The sequence below is a fragment of the Ischnura elegans genome, chromosome 1 (assembly GCF_921293095.1).
Source record: "Ischnura elegans chromosome 1, ioIscEleg1.1, whole genome shotgun sequence".
In the NCBI taxonomy this organism is placed as follows: domain Eukaryota; kingdom Metazoa; phylum Arthropoda; class Insecta; order Odonata; family Coenagrionidae; genus Ischnura; species Ischnura elegans.
In genome coordinates, this window is record NC_060246.1 from 160610127 (window position 1) to 160626891 (window position 16765).

At 38.2% G+C, this 16765-nt stretch overlaps 1 protein-coding gene across 6 annotated transcripts; it reads right to left on the reverse strand.

Annotated features, from left to right (window-relative positions):
• Positions 1-669: 669 nt before the first annotated feature.
• Positions 670-15330, reverse strand: LOC124172741 (GA-binding protein subunit beta-1-like). Of its 6 annotated transcripts, none has more exons than XM_046552245.1 (11): positions 15192-15330; positions 14736-14837; positions 14501-14653; positions 13284-13481; positions 8238-8402; positions 7609-7780; positions 5014-5094; positions 2924-3067; positions 1530-1670; positions 1157-1260; positions 670-1071 (listed from the first exon to the last, which is right to left on the reverse strand). In XM_046552245.1, exons 2-11 carry the CDS (start codon positions 14802-14804, stop codon positions 874-876), a joined length of 1425 nt encoding a protein of 474 aa, XP_046408201.1. In that variant the 5' UTR covers positions 14805-14837; positions 15192-15330; the 3' UTR covers positions 670-873. The 6 variants fall into 6 exon arrangements, with proteins under 6 accessions (XP_046408201.1, XP_046408183.1, XP_046408195.1 ...); XM_046552227.1 differs by having other exon boundaries at positions 2924-3070; positions 15192-15329; XM_046552239.1 differs by lacking the exon at positions 15192-15330 and adding an exon at positions 14987-15123 and having other exon boundaries at positions 2924-3070.
• Positions 15331-16765: the final 1435 nt, after the last annotated feature.

The following is a 16765-nucleotide window of genomic DNA, read 5'->3' on the forward strand; positions in this document are numbered from 1 at the left end:
AAACATTGTTAGGAAAATCAGAGCAACAGTTCCTTGGCATTTCTTATGATTTGTCACATCACGGCAGCGAATCTGGATAGAATTGCTGTAACATTTGCTTATTCTAGCCATCATTAGCTGTAACAAAGTATTATATTAATGAAAGATCCTAAATAAATGCATTATCTAGCTCATTCAAGTGCACAGATTATAAGGAAATGCAGATTGTTCATTCCACCTGTGAACCATTAGTTCTCAATTGCAAGTTGAGTCTAGCATAAATTGAGTTTTAAGGAATGTCATACACAGAATTAGAAAAAGAGTTTAAGAATTGCAATTTACCATTAAAATCAAATACAGAAAAGTTCAATTATGAATAAACAGCAATGACATAACTAAATTCTTGAACATTCACCATATTCCAAAAATTCGCGAAGGAAATGTATATTTTCCCACTCATAATTATATTAGGCAAACCAAGGTGCCTATAAAATTTCAACACAAAGAGTACATCTCCTAAAAGACATCTTCTGTCCACAAAGTCCAACAGAGGAAATGGATGCCTAGGTAGTTCAGGATGAAGAACACTTGGTGCGAATTTAGGAGATTCGAGTTTGAATACCTATCACAGCTATCGGTTTTCCCTCCGTAGAATTTGTGAAAATATTTCTCAATCATACAAAAAATAAATATTAGACAAATGTTATGATTTATTTACTATACACAATAGAGATGGTCTAATGATGAGACACTAGAGAGATGAATGTGCTTTCAGTAACAAGTGAGGTACATACAATAATGATGAGACTCGAGTAGATTGGATCCTCTTCTATAAGAAGAGTCTTTTCTCCCCCTCAAGCAAAATAATGACAAATGCACAGGCACAATCAGTCACTATGTGTCCCCATCTCTCTTCCCAATGCCGTGACTTTTAGCAATGGACAAGAGCTGCTTCTTATACTGCTCAGCTTCCCTCTCTTTCTTCTTGAGCTGCTCACGATATTCTTCAGCCACGCGCTTGGCTTCCTCCAACTTCCGAGTGATCGCTGCGAGGTCACTGGATGTGTCTCCATTCACACGAGAATCAGCCTCCTAATCAAACAACAACCAAAAATAATTAATCTCATCAAACTTTCACAAACAGATAGCAAAGAAGCGTAAATTTTTAACTGCCTACCTGATTCAATGGCCTCGGCCTTTGCTGAGGCAATAACTTTACCACCTTAAAACTTCTAGGCTGGTTATCACATTTATTAACAGTTTTCAATCTTCCCAGTTTTCCTAAAAACAAAAGATTTTTTTGGATGTAAATTTTCAAGTTAGGAATCACACAAACAAGGATGTGGCCCTTAGGGACATAACGAGGGAAAGTTTATTTGAGAAGGGGGGAATCGTTTAGGCGGGATGTCCAAAACATTTGAGGGGGTTTGAACCCCCTAAAATCCCTCTACCTTCTATGCCCTTGCACACACAGATACATATTTCAACAAAGTCATCTAAATATAACTGAAATAAGATGCTGTAAAAAAACCTCTCCCTATTACACCAACCTGATAAAGAAAGCAGTTGATTCGGTGATAGGGTGATGACGTCCTGGTTCCCAGTGAAAAGTTTTCGACCAATTATGTGCCCCTGTTTCACTGTCTTTGGCACTGAAGCTTTAGTCAAATCTAACGCCAATTTTCCGGCCTCTGCAAGAAAACAAACGATTACATACTCACATCTCTTTGAACTTGCCTGCACAAGCTGCTCATCTGGTTCAGGCAAATATTGGGGAAAAAATCCCGAACACGATTTCTCTCAAAAGAAGATTTTCAAGTTTTGCCAGCTACCCTGCTACCACCCTTGCATAGGATATTGCTGAATAATTTTTTCCATAATTTAGGCCTGGCTGACTTTACTGACATAAATGAAGAGTAGCAGATACCCAGATTGGAAAAGTTTATTTTTAAGAGAAATCTAGCCCACTCTAAAAATTTTGTAGAGTTAACTCAAATTAAGACCAAAAAACATTGAGACTGCTAGGTTTACCACTGACCCTTACTTCATGACTTTTTACTGGGAGAGGTGTTAAAAATGTATGGCCACACCTAATTGTTTTTTTTTACGAGTTATAGTAGTCATATGAAGCCAGAAATAGTCAATTTATGGCTTCCTAAAGGGAAGGAGTGGGCAGTATTCAAGAACAAAATTCTGAAGCAGATCTTTCTCTACAAAAAGTAAAATGAAAGCAGGAGAATAAAAAGGAGAGAGAAGGCATGTGATCTTTACAAAGACAATTCTACAAAAGCATGTCAGAGAAAAATGTAGCAAGATGGTTTGAGCATGTGATAAGAACTGAGGAGAGCACAATATGGACAAGTTACCATTGGCAGATCTGAAGGAAGGTGACAACACGGCAGACAATAGGAAAGGATGTGGTCAATGGGAACATCAACCAGTTTAAGGGAACAAGAAGTAGAAGACATAGAGAGTGAGAAGATGGAGGGTACTTGTGGATATGAGGCCAAATTCCATCTCAGGCATAGATATGGCCAAAGGAGCAATGGACTCAAGAAAGGGGCTATAATTTTGGCATTTCTCTACAGACAGGGTCATGCTAAAGAGGTTACAATGACCAGAATTATTTACATGACAATGGCAAAACCTTTTCAAAATCATCTGCACGCTCTGCAACAATTAAAAACTATACATTCTACGTAGCAAGTTTTTAAAATAGGCAACAAAAAATTACTATTTTGAAGTATCAAAGTAATGTGCCATGGGGTCAGATTACCCAATCTGTGTATGACTGATTTTGAATAGAAGAGGAGAGGTTATTTCCTTTTCCAACGCAGAGTGCACAGCCAGGAATTAGCCATCATTTCAATATCCAGAGGTTTACAAAGTAAAGCGGTTCCATAGGTAGAAGTTTAACTACAGTAAGTAAATAAGATTAATTTACCAGTAAGCACAACAGTCTGTCCACTTTCCATTGCAGACGCCACCAAAGTGGACTCATCCGCTGGGAGCATGGTGATTCCATGAGCCTGAAGGATATTCATTGTGGCGGACGACGACTCCCTCGCTTCCTCTGGCATCTCAATTTCTACTGGATTAAAAGACACTCAAGTCAGTCAACATACAACAGCGACACTTTCCACAAGGACTAGTACATAGTTAGTAAACTACACTTGGTTAATCAACACATTAATGTCCAAAAATCCACAAAGGAGAAATCATATATTTCGGCCTGATTAGTGGTTGATGGGAGGAAAAGTCGGTGGTATACCGCCAGACGTACAATGCCACAAGGCACCATATGTGCATCCTTGTTCACCATCTAATCCTTCAAAGCCAAAGAGGAATTAGATACACATTAGCACACAGGGTTCCCGCTCAAACTAAATTATAAAATTCACGGTTTTCTCCACGCTTTCACGGTCAAAATGTCATCAAATTCACGGTCTGTTGATAAGCCATTTTAGGCAGAAATGTTGATCACATAACAATCACCGGCATCACGTTAACTAAAAATTCATCAAACGCGACGGACACCGTGAAAGCAAAAACAGCAATGAAAGTGCCATCTCTTATGACGTCACCTATCGTTATCAAAACTCAGGGCCTGCTAACGGTTGTGAGTGAGAAAACGGAGGAAGCACGTGTGTAGAGAGTGAAGAAGAGTCTGCTTTTTCATCTGACTTAATGAACACTTTGGTTACCGGTCTTCCAATAACAGGCGTAAGGTCAATGTGTCGTCATGGCACACGGACCAATAATTGTGCTTCGAATATACTACATGTGCAGACAAATACGTGGACAGTGTCTGTGCGGGACTGACCTTGAAACATCATCGACGTATCGATTTTTCTTTTGATTAATCAATCGTACTTTTTCAATCAAGTTTGAGAGATTTTTAAGGTTTTATGACAAAATTCATGGCTATTTCCAAGGTTTTTTCACGGTAGACGAAATTCACGGCTCATTCACGGTTTTAAGGTCCTCACGGAAAGTGGGAACCCTGGCACAGCAGCAGAACATTTGGCGCTCATTCAGGGGATTGGATACAAGACAAGACTTAAAGTGATTTTGCCTCTGTGGATTTTTGCATTTAGAGGTGACTAAGAGCGATTATACCCCGGCTAATTATTAGGATACCAAATACCTAGTTCAGTGCATGTTTTACCTGTTGTGAGTGGAGTTTTTTTTTCAGGAAAAGTGAGAAAAATATAAGGGCATGCATGTGCTCTTTGAGTGAATGACAGCTGCTTATTGACTGGACATGGTGGCTAATTGAGCAGTCATGAAGTTGCTAGCATGTTATTTCTTTCATCTGCCCCTGAGGGTCCATATGATTATTCAGAAGCGACTATTTTATGGTATTTTTTTGTACTCATGACGTAATTAAAATTATACAGGCTAAAAAAAAATAAAGAATTAAATTTTGTTTTCCAATGCTGCTCTTTTTGCACAGATTGTCAAGTAGCTAGGGGGTTTTAGTCCTCCACCCAAATTTTTTTCCTCAACTGCGACTAACTATGATACATCTGCAGTAAGGATCACTAAGAGACACCATACTCCATTTTTGGACATACATACAGAGTTACATTTCAAAATGTATGCCAATAACCTATGACGGATTTGATTTTAAGCAATATGCAAGCCAAATATAAAGCTGATTTCATGAAATGTACAGTTTTCCAATGCATGCAAATTAACAATAAATATAAATATCGGCACCCCGCATACCACACAAGCATCCCCAATGCACATTTCTGGTCCAAGCGGGAAAGGGAGAGATTGGAAGAAACGCCAACAAAGGACGGCATGCAGTGAATAAATCACAAAAAAAACATATAACATAGCTTATGGAGTGATGGCAAAATCACAACTTAGTTTCACTGATTTCAAATACACTAAGACAATGGGAAGAGAAGTAAAATTCATACTTCTCGGCTCTACAGCAGATGCAAATTCCAAAGAAGAAGAAAACCCTAATTTGTGGTGCCCCGAGAAATAATGCATCATATGAAGAAGCAATGTGACCAATACCTTTCTCCTCTGGCTCAATTTTGACATGATGGTCGAGGTACACTTCATTCTCCTTAGAGCTAGGCTGCCCTCCAGGCATCACTGTAAAGGAAAGCAAGCACAGCTGCAATCCTTTACGCTATTTCGGATCAAAATTAGTGAAATACAAGTCAGCAGTGCACCTCTAATCATTAGCTGATGCCATCTTTAATGAAATTAACAACTGTTATTTACATTTAAAGAATGTTCTTGCTCGAGTGGTTTCAGATATATATGCATAGGGAATGCAAATAAATAAATGGATTTCTAAGTAGTTTCCTTTCTATTCTTTTTTTCCTCGAAATGACAATGTCTATTCAATAAAATGTTTGATCTAAATCCAAAGTCAAAGTTGCCACTGTTCTTAACCGGAAAAAGTTATTTGTACCACTGTCAGATTTTTCTCACAAAATTGTTGATTTTTGATTAAATTTTGATTTTTATGTCATACACTAGGATTTTGTGGAATCCACATCATAAAATGGATCAAGAATATACTCTTAAGTCACAGGCCCCTTATGGGTTGGGGCTATTTCCTGTATTCTCACAGCTTTCGGATGCTAACTAGGGTAAGGTAATGTGGTGCAACATAATACCAATCCCTTGGAGAGTGATCTGGTCTTATTTTATTTCCTTCAAGTCTTCTGATCAGATCACTGTACTCTTTTACAACTGTGTAATGTATGGGAGCTAAGTTAGGGATCCCAAATTCTAAATTAGCTTTAAAACCTGCTACCTCCTGACACTTAAATACCTCATGTTGTTATCAAATATTTAAGAGGTCTGAAACTCATGTAATTCGAAATATTTCCCTGCAAAAGGAATTCACGAATAGGAAATTCTTGACCTTCCTAGCTCAACCAGTTTGAGGATAGAAAATCCTCAAGAAGAGAAGACTCACATATCTTGCTCAGAATTTTCATCACGAGGCTTTACAGCCAGACCTAGAGGCTACTGAATCAACAAAAATACAGCGGAACTTGGTTAGTACGTTCCTCTTCAGTGCATTTTCCTCCTTAACACGGCGATTTCTCTCAGTCCCAGTATCATCCGAACAAAATACAGGTAAAACTATTTGGTTAGTATGTTTTTAATAGTGGCAATTTCCTGGGTGGTACGCTCAATTACTTGCCATGACACAATCTGCAAGTCGTTTCCTCGTATTTTTTAAGGTGTTTAAACTTTCGAATTCATAAGTTATTTTATTGTTATCAACCATAAACCTTCTTACTTTCATCCCAAACTCCTCTTTCTACAACCGTGATGCATCTAAATGCAATTCTCAATGTGAGGGGAACGTGTGTCATTCCTTGACAAGTGTTGTGGGAGCAGATGATACTTTGGGTCTGCACGCGAAGCTTAACACGAAAATACTTGATCTCGACACAAGAAATAGAAAGTAGACTACATTGGAAATTTTTTTAAAGTGATTTAAAACTGTCAAATATAATAATGTGCTAGTAATAATCTTTAAGTGCGTCATTAATCATCATATCAATGTCGATATATCAATCTATGCGAAGATCGATAGGGTTTTGTTCCAAGAACGAATGCATAAGGCGGTTGCCGTGAATAATGGTAAATAAAGTTTTGCCAATTTTTATGACGTTTTAAAACAACCAAACCAGTAGTTAATGGCATATCGACCGGGGGGACCACTGGACCAAGATAAGGGGATAGATCCCCCACAAAGCCTCAGAGAAATAAAAAAAAAATTTAAAACTATTGTCTAGTTTTGAAATACATAATACCTATCAGCATCTGCTTCAAGTTAAATTTCAAGTGCCTCAATGATGTAAAATGTATTTCCAGGCATGTCATTTTTCAAAAATTTTCTCGGACTTCCCATGGTATGAGAATATTAATTTCAAATTTCTCACGAAACGTCAAATTTAAAACGAAATTTCAAATGTCTGATTATTCATTATTGTATTGTCATCAGAAGCAAGCTAATGTGCAAAATTTTAAGCTGATCCGACTACTGCGGGATGTGGGTTAAAAATCAGTTTCAAGATTCCACCGAAGAAAAAGACAGACTGTTGGCTGGGACGAGGGGTCACCACCCCAGGCCATTTCATCCCCCCCAAAGCGTATTCCTAGTTATGCTATTGCCTGGAGTTATCCTCATATTCTCTGAGAAAGCTGTGGCAAAGAAGAAATTACTTATTTCAAATTGTCCTCTTAAAACATCCACATGACAAATCACGGGAGAATGATGCCGTTTTTATGTAATTGTTTCAGGTAAATCCATGAAACATTAATTTTCATTCACATGGTACTGATTTTGCAATGCAGTGCTCATTTTCTTGATTTTTAATGTGGAAAGAGTTCAGGAAGAAGATCCTACCAGAACTTCTGAAAGTAATTGCAATTATGATGACTTTTCCACAGAGTGCAGTTACCCCTATAGCTATTACATATCTTCTTGCCTGGTTAGTAAGTTTTCCTGGATAGTACGCTCATTTTTTGCGGTCCCTTCAGAGACGTACTAAACAAATTCTACAGTAATTTCCTTTATTAGATGACTTAAGCTGTAAAGAGGATTAAGGCAGAGAGGGTAATGCGATCTTCACTAACCAACTGATGCAGCTGATGTCGCAGTCGTCTCGACTTCCTCCTGATGGGTCACACTCGGCACTTGCGTCAACTCTTCGGCCAAACTTTGAGTTGCTGCCAGGGTGTCTGCAGAATCCATGACAACCACCACTGGACCAACTTGGCGAACCTGCCCCCTGTACTGATCTTTCGCCTGAAATTATTCACAAGCAATTTTAGTTGTTAATACATAGGGTACCACCTATTTTACAGACAGATGATAGTTATGACATACTAGATCGACACACAGAAAATTATTGAGCAAAAAAGAAGCATCAACAAAATATCTAACAAGGACACATCGTGAGAGTGATGTTTGGGATCTGAATGACAATGTTCTTTTCTGAAACTATACGAGTAATAATACGAAAAAAAGTATCACAGCTTTCCTCCCAATAGGCCCAGGTTCGAGAGATGGAGGTGAGGGAGCCTGGCTGACAGTAGACCCACAAATGACTGGTTGGTGTAAACATTCATCTACCACTCAATGCTTGCAACTGACATAGTTTCATTCTTGAGAATGCTCTGCAAGACTGCTTTGGATTTGCCAAGCTCTCTCTACCTTTTAGCACAAAATTACACCCAATAAATGAAAATGCAACAGAGCTTACCTGAAGGATTTGCACTATATCATTTCTATTGTTTTCCAGGGCAATACTAAATGGTGTCTTGTCAAACTTGCTAAGAGCATAAGGATCAGCTCCATACTGCAGCAATACTTCAATTACTTCCAAATGCTCCCTCTCCACTGCCCAATGCAAAGGAGTCATGTGTAACTGAAATGGAAAAAAAAGGCTTAGGAACACACCACACCAGTGTAGAATAAAGAAAAAAAAGCCCAACAGTTACGAAAAGTAGCCCCATGTAAATATCTTCAATGAAGCAATGAACCATGATGTGCATACATACAAGCCCCTTGAGAAACGTGATCAGCTCACTCACCTATTCCTCATTATTATCAATCGTGGTAGTAGTGCTTGGAGAACAAAGAGACCCATATTTTCCCACTTGCTGATCTGTTGCCTGCTCCTCAACCCATTATGTGTGAATAATTGATGGCCCTAACCTTTTTGCAGAGGAGTTCACGACATCATAAGGTCATGCCCAGCGTCCCACCACCTCTTAGCTATTACTCGGTCGGAGCATGGGCTTCCAATGGTTTGCTGTGTTTCGTCTAATTACTTTTTCAATCAATGAGCGGATACTCCTGAACAAGTAAATGATTCTGAACACTATGGATGACAAAAATTCATGAAAAGTGGGAAACATCTAAAGCGATTTTTTAGTTTTTAAATAATGAGAGAATGAGTGAATGAGAAATATTTATTTTTTCGTAAATCTCTCTTTTTCATCTGCCAACGTTCTTTTCATGAATTTGGATTTCAGGTCTTGGTGAAATACTACATCGAATGTTGATAAAAACTTACTGATATTAACATTAAACACTATCAAAGCCTTCGTTTTCAACCAAAAGTGGTACATTATTAATTCCCTCTAGGCAGCTCTCTTAAAAGGTAGATGGTGAGCAGCAAGTAACTAGTTTTTACACTACTCACCAAATGGATGTTGTGGCATTAAGGCTGTGTTCTAATTGCCAGCTAGAGCTATCGCAGTTTTTACTTTTAGCAGGCTACTTTCATTCTTCTGCTACTAATACTACCACGTTTCCTTCATTTTTTCAATTCAACATTTCCAGGGTTCCCACTCTAACTACATTATTAAATTCACGGTTTTTCCAGTTTTTCACGGTCTAAATGTCATCAAATTCACGATTTGTAAATCAGGCATTTTAGGCAGAAATATTGATCACGTAAAAATCATTGGCCGGACATTAACTAAAAATGTAACAAACGCAAAAGATGCCTTGAATGCAAACGCAGCAATGAAAGTGCTATCTCTAACTACTTCACCAATAGTTAGCAAAATTCAGGTCCGGCTAAAGGGTGTGAGTGGGAAAATGGAGAGAGCAGGGTGGCAGGGAAGTGGAGAAGATTTGAAGCCTGATTTTTTGCCTGGATTAACGTCTTCCAATTACAGGCTTAAGGTCGATGTGATGTCATGGCACACACGGACCAATTAATAATTGCGCTTCGAATACACATGTGCACATAAATGCGTGGACAGTGTCTGCACGTGACTCGGCCTTGTAACATGATCGAAATATCGATTTTTCTTATAAACTGTCTATCGCTGTTCTACAATCAAGTTTGAGAGATTTATAAGGTTTTATGACGAAATTCACGGCTATTTCCAGGTTTTTTCACGGTATACGAAATTCACGGCTTATTCATGGTTTTAAGGTTTTCACGGTTGAGTGGGAACCCTGATTCATTATAATTGTTAAAATACCACAGGGCACCCTAATTTATAATTACATACAGCAGACTCCCGATTATCCGGCCGCGGTATATCCGTGCTGCAGATTACCCGTGCATGATTTTCACTCTCACTCTATACTATCCGCGATCTTTATAAAAAAATCAATAAAATCCGACGCAAAATCACCGGAGTTACTGCATTTGAATGTTAGGATACACCGGGCTTATTATTCCCATTAGATTTCCCTTCGTAAAACGGAAGCGGCTGCGCACTAGCATGGGAGCACCGTGTTCCTGTTTTCTAGCCCTCGCAGTGCGCGACCGGGCTCTGTGATCACGGATGCACATCCCGCAGCAGTTGCCACCTGAGCAACTTGTGCGAGAGGCGACTATGTGGCATGGTGCCTGACAGTGTGGTTTCCAACGTCGCGCAGTGGTTTTGAAGCATTCTGGCAAACCACTTTTCTGTGTCCATGATCACACTGCCACGGATGTGTGGTTTTCGAAACCAGGCTTCACATGGAGCATTAATAATATCAGTACAACCATGTTATTGCCGCTGAAATAATTGCAAACTGGCAAAGAAAGCTCTCAATGAGCCCGCGAAGCACTCTAAAATAACAGAATAACAGCATAAATAATAATATATACAGTAAAACCTCTTTACATCGTAATGGAGGGGACCAAAATTTAGGCAATTTTATATATGGAGGTTCACTATTGCGAGGTTTCAGTGATAAGCACCATTTTTTCATATCCTTTGGAAATGAAGGCACTACTGTCTTTAAAACCACTATATTTATGTGTTTAAACAAACGTGCATGCATTTGTGAACATGTATTTATTATTTAATAATTACAGAAAGTGAGCGCTATCGAGTGATTTTTTACCATGATTCGAGAGAAAATGATGTGATCTCTGTTAATTCAACAGTCACTTAAAATGATTAGGATACTGGATACATATCTTTTTTCTTATTTATTGTTATGTATGCTCTCATATGGAACAAAATGGCGATAATTAATGGTTAATGTGAAAATTACAGCATATTATAGGTGTTCAAGAAAAAAAAGGCTGAAACATTTATTGCTCAAAATATCATTCCATGTATGTAATTGCAGCTGCATTAATGGTCTCTAGTTGCCTCGGTATGATTTGCGGAGGTAGTTAGGCCATCTCGGGGGTGTCTCCTTGGTATGATAAGTGGAAGTTTTACAATATAAAGAGGTTCACTACAAAGAGGTTTGCCTATAAATTTACATGTAAATCTGACAGGACCGTAGGGGTGGTATGAAGTATGGAGGTTTATGATGTAAAGAGGTTCACTACATAGATGTTTTACTGTAGTTTGTTTCTCATAAATTAAGAACATTACAAGACATTAAAGTGAAAGTTTGGGTTTGACCATTGCTCCATTTCAATCCCCCCAAAGACAATCTATGATCACTACTGACACAACAATCAACACTCTTGGAGTTGGAAAGAATTCCTCACCTCAAAGGTGAGAGAGGCACAGGAAAATGGCAATTTACTCTCACAACAGACACAATGACTGCAAAATATAAGTTACAGCTCCAGATGATATAAAAGCACAATCTTTCCACCCAATAATAAAAATTTAAGTTCCTCATTACCTTGCATGCCCCTTCAGCCTTAGGAACAATGCCAATGTCGAAGGGCTGATTGTGAATTGGATTCTGCACTCATCAAAGGTGAATTATTGATTTTTTTGAAAACGGTAAAAGGTGTAGAATTTTTTCCAACTTGCCCAAGAGTTCCAACTCAATGCACTCTACTACACCTGTACATATACAAAGAGTAGATTATTTATTTATTTCCAACTTCCCCATAAAAAGCACATAGGGGCCTTTACAATGGAGGCATTAACAAAGCACGACACCTAGATAACAGTAATGGGTTGTAATTTATTTAATCATCATCATTAGTAACGATCCTAAGATTGGTTTGACGCATATCTCCATTCCTCTCTCCTATACGCTACCCTTTTCATACCGATGTATTTCTTCTCTTTTACATCCTTCATAACCTGTCCTATGTAACTCATTCGGGGCCGTCTTTTGCCCTTCTTCCCTTCGCTTGTCCTTCTACAATTGTTTTCATCAAGCCATCATGACTCATAATGTGGCCAACTAAGTTGTCCCGTCTTCTGCTTAAGGTTTTTAGGAGACTTCTCTTTTCTCCCACTCTTCTTAGCACTTCCTCGTTACTTACCTGGTCGATCCATTTTATCTTCATCATTCTTCGGAGCACCACATTTTGAATTTTGCTTCCCCTCTTCACTTCTCTGTTGCTGTCAACATCCAAGCCTCGCTTTCATAGAGAAACATGCTCAATATATAGCATCTGAGGAATTGTTTCCTTACCTCTATGCTTGTATTCTTAGCTGTAAGTAAATTCTTTTTTTTTGTCAAAAGCCCTTTTCACCTGTGCTATTCTCCTGGCTATTTCTTTCTTGCTTCGTCCATGGTTGGTATTTTGGCTTCCCAGGTAAGAAAACTCTTCCACCTCTTCAAGCTTATGCTTCCTTAGGTTAATGTTTGTCTCATTTGCTGCAAACTAATATCTTAGTCTTCTTTTTGTTGATTTTCAGCTGATATCTGGCCATTGTTCTTTCCATACTTGTCCAAGTATTCTTCAAATCTTTCTCTATCTTGGCTATGACTGCTATGTTGTCTTCAAATCAGCAGCATGCTAATTTGTTTAGTATTACTGATTTTTAGAGGATCACTAATCACAAAGAGTGGCAAAGATCAGTATGACATTGAAGGTGAAAAGTTATGAAAGACCTGAGCAATTTCAGCGCTTCAGAAAATAGAGGTGTAAACCATTAGCTGTCAATCAACTAAGTGCATGCATGAAGTAATTGGGAACTGATGAAATGAATGGTATTAATTTCAGAAACAATATAAGGTATTATAACAGTATTTTCTCTCATAAATGACCACTGACAGCCAGGACTACAATATTCGAAACATGTATTTGAAATAGTCAGGAATGATTTCAATTGAGTGTAATGGTGGAGGATGTGACTGGGAGGAAATCCTTCATGGCAGAAGCATTTAAAATTATTTTACAAAGCTGTTTCCACACATTGTAATTTTGTTGCTGCAGACCAACAGCAGAATCCCATACACCGTTATGAAGGTAAACTGTACCAAAATCATGATCAGCAATGATAACATTACAGGTGGAAACAGACAAATAGAATTATACCAACTTCTTCTATAATCACAATAGATGAAAATAGATAACCTTACTGTGAAAACAAAGCACACCTTATTTCCTGTTCATTACATAGAATAGTGAAGAGAGGCTTACCATGTCCCTTGCACCCACGTCCGCTCCCATTCCCAGCAGGAGTTTGACGATTTCCACATGCCCTTCGTTCGCAGCCACATGGAGCGGGGTACGATCCACTTTTGTGCGAGCATCCCTCGATATGCCAGCCCTGAGCAAAGCCTCAGCTGTCTCCAAGTGACCGTGCTGCGCGGCGTGATGCAACGGGCTGGTTCCCAGCTATCCCAAGGAAATAATACTCCTATTAGTAATGAACCAAGCAGAACAACTTTTTGTGAACTAAAAAGAGATATAACACATGGGAAGGAGAAAAGGGATTTAAAAGATTTCCCAGCAATAAACTGAACAAGATTCTTTGGCTGATGATCAAATACCATTTTACTGAAAGAAATGTAACTCTTCATCAAATAGCCACACAGAAACTAACCATGCAGCATGTGACCACAGAATTAATATGATCACAAGAACAAAAATACGAGCAATAGATTGTAGCTATTATAGTCAATTTTCTACAGAGGAAAAGCTTGGATTTCACTATGGAGAGAAGATGACTTTGAAAGCACAAATGCAATGACAAAGGTACCCTAAGAATTCAATTTTTGTTGTTGAATGCATTGTATCATATTCAACGTCAATGAAAACAGGATAGTAGCTTGTTTAAGAATCAACTTCAGGTGCATACATGCTACTAAATAGATGATTTACATTCAATAACTATCCCTTATTCTTGAGCATATATTCAGGTGAGCATCACAATTCTTTTACGATAGCTAAGTGTACCAAAATGCAATTGCAAATTATAAACCTCATTCAAGAGAATTAATTCACTTTTCTAGCCACTATCGAAGAATAAAATTCCTTCAACAAGGACACACACCATATCAAACATTGAATAACTAACGAGAATACTTTAATTTTTTTCATATTTTCTGTAGCCACAATGATCCCTAATGATTTAAGCGATTGTTCAAGTAATATTGTGAGAAAAAACATGGTACACAAAGATATAGTTGTGCAGTGATCAGTTATATAGTCTATTATCTGATATATAAGTCGTATGAAACAATCAATTGATTACAATTTATTCAATGTTATCAATGCTTAGAGAAGAGGTTACGTAATTCTAGATTATAGTAACCCAAATCGTTAAGTTACGATGCACCAAAAAAGTATAAAAACACAACCAAAGGTACATTTAAAAATATATATGTAACCACAAAGGCGACGACTTCACATACCCAATCTGAAGTGAAAGGTGCCCCTTTGGCCATCAAGTTTCTCACTTGTTCGAAGTCACCTAGCTTGGAGTAGATCAGCAGCTTCTTCCCTAGTTCCATTAAGGAAACATTTGGAAATAGTCTAAGGGGGGTAACTGTTGTACCAACCTCAAGCTGAAATGGTACAAAATCGTCACTTTCACTGGTTTTGTAAACAGTCCTGTAGCAACATTCCAATCACACAAAAATAACTTACCATTGTGGTGCCTTCAACAATACTTCCATGATCTTCATCGCCATCAACGGTACAAATCACGGCTTGCATTTTAACTTCAACTTAAAACATGAACATAGTAGCCTGAAATGACGATCTTTAGCTAGGTTAAGAAGGCAATGACACCGGAGTCATTGCTCCTTAATTACATTTTGTGTATTAACAATATAGATTAATCCGAACAAACGCGGAGGAATAACTACCACACGGTTTATGATACCAAATTATAGTACATTAACCACTTTAAATGCGAGATAGTAAACTCCATTGCAAGATCAGAATCCGACACGGTACAAACGACATTCATATTTTGAACAGGATGTTTTCATTTTCGCCATATTGCACTTCCTCTTCCTGTTTGAAACGGAAGTGGTAACTCATAGAAATTTCTACGTTAGCTCAAAGTAGTACTTCTCAAAAATATGCGAATGACCTTACCTATAGGTGATTACAAAGCTTATTTTGGATTTACCACCACACGGTATCCAATTTTAGTTTCTTGAGTGTCCAAATAGGTGTCTCAACCCCTTTCTGCATATCGACCTGATTACGAAGAAGTCGTTGTAACGATACGCGGATACGCTTTCATCACTTGGTTATATATGTCTACAATAGATGTCTCTGACTGCCTGTTTCGCTTGACTTCGGATGATTTGTGCGGGATTCAATTCATATTTGAATCGGTATTAGAATATTCCAGAAAAGGGGAATAAAATACGAAAAACTATGCCGTTGACTAAGAATATCACAAAGAATAAATACAAAATCACAAAGAATAAATAAGTTTGGTGTAAAATAAACCACGCAGATCTTGAATTCTTTGTTGCAAGCCTCTAGAAAATTAATTACCTCTCTTAAAATTCCACCTCAAGGAGGTAAAAACGCATCAAATTTCAACATTTATAGCCTCTGTACTATCAAAAATCCACTACACTGAGATAATTAAAACCTTAGGGACTTTTTTATTTTTAGGGACTATATTATACATTGAAGCTTTCACTCCTATTGGAACTTTAAGATGGACCCCTTTTTAGGATACCAAATTGTTTAGTTCATGCTTAACCTCCTGTGAGTGGAATCTCATCCATATAGTTTTTGCCCCCTCCATAGAATCATCAAACTACGTACAAACTGCTCTAATACTAAGTCGGGAATGACACCGAAAGAAACTTAGGAAAGTAGTTAGTGGTTATGCGCCAGGAGTAACTAAAAAAAATACCACTCTAATAGCGGGCCAACAAATCTCAACCGAAATGGCCTGATTTATCATAGCGTTTTGGGTATATTTCTGCTTTAATTACCATTTCAAAATAGTACAATGCAGTTACGCAGCGAGGGGGGTTTCTGGGGATAAAACCCCCCCAAGAGCTCAGATAATTTTAAAGTTTAATATATTTTACTTAACTGGATTGATATCACTAATGGAATAGTGTAAGGATTAATAAAATATCCCTCAGAGAGCTGTAAAATTCACCATTTTCAACCGTTCATCTTAAAATTCCGCAATTTATTAATCTCGCACCTACCGCTTATCCTGGTGGGTATTCCATACCTCCACACACCCCGGTATTAGTTGCACCAACCCCCCCCCCCCCGGCCTTAATTCCTCGCTGCGCCCCTGCCACAATGAGAGTAAATTTCGAATTTAAACTGAGCACATGTCAGAAAAAAATGAGGCGTAGGTATGGCAACTCTATTCGCACATATTATTTTATGCTCAGCCCACATTTATAACAATAACGAAGGATCCTGATTATTTTTCGGAAACTATACCATCGATAATTGGAAACAAGTTGATGTGTCACGGCGAAAAAATGTGTGGATGACGTAACGTTCTTCCTCAGTACACGAATGTAAATGAATGGGCGATGTACCACTAGGATGATTTTTTTACGAGTAATATCCGAAGAGCGTTCATGAACAGAAAGGAGCTTCTGGGAGGATCGTTATGTAAGAGTATAAAGAAAAGGTTAGTGAAGAGTTTGATCTGGAGTGTAGCTCTCTACGGTGCG

Excerpts from the sequence above, each read along its gene's own strand:
- LOC124172741 (XM_046552227.1), bottom strand. The coding sequence starts at position 14,804 with ATGCAAGCCGTGATTTGTACCGTTGATGGCGATGAAGATCATGGAAGT. Across the intron at positions 14,654-14,735 it reads TTGTTGAAGGCACCACAATG|CTTGAGGTTGGTACAACAGT; the intron begins GTAAGTTATTTT and ends GTACCATTTCAG. Across the intron at positions 3,071-5,013 it reads AATTGAGCCAGAGGAGAAAG|TAGAAATTGAGATGCCAGAG; the intron begins GTATTGGTCACA and ends CTTTTAATCCAG.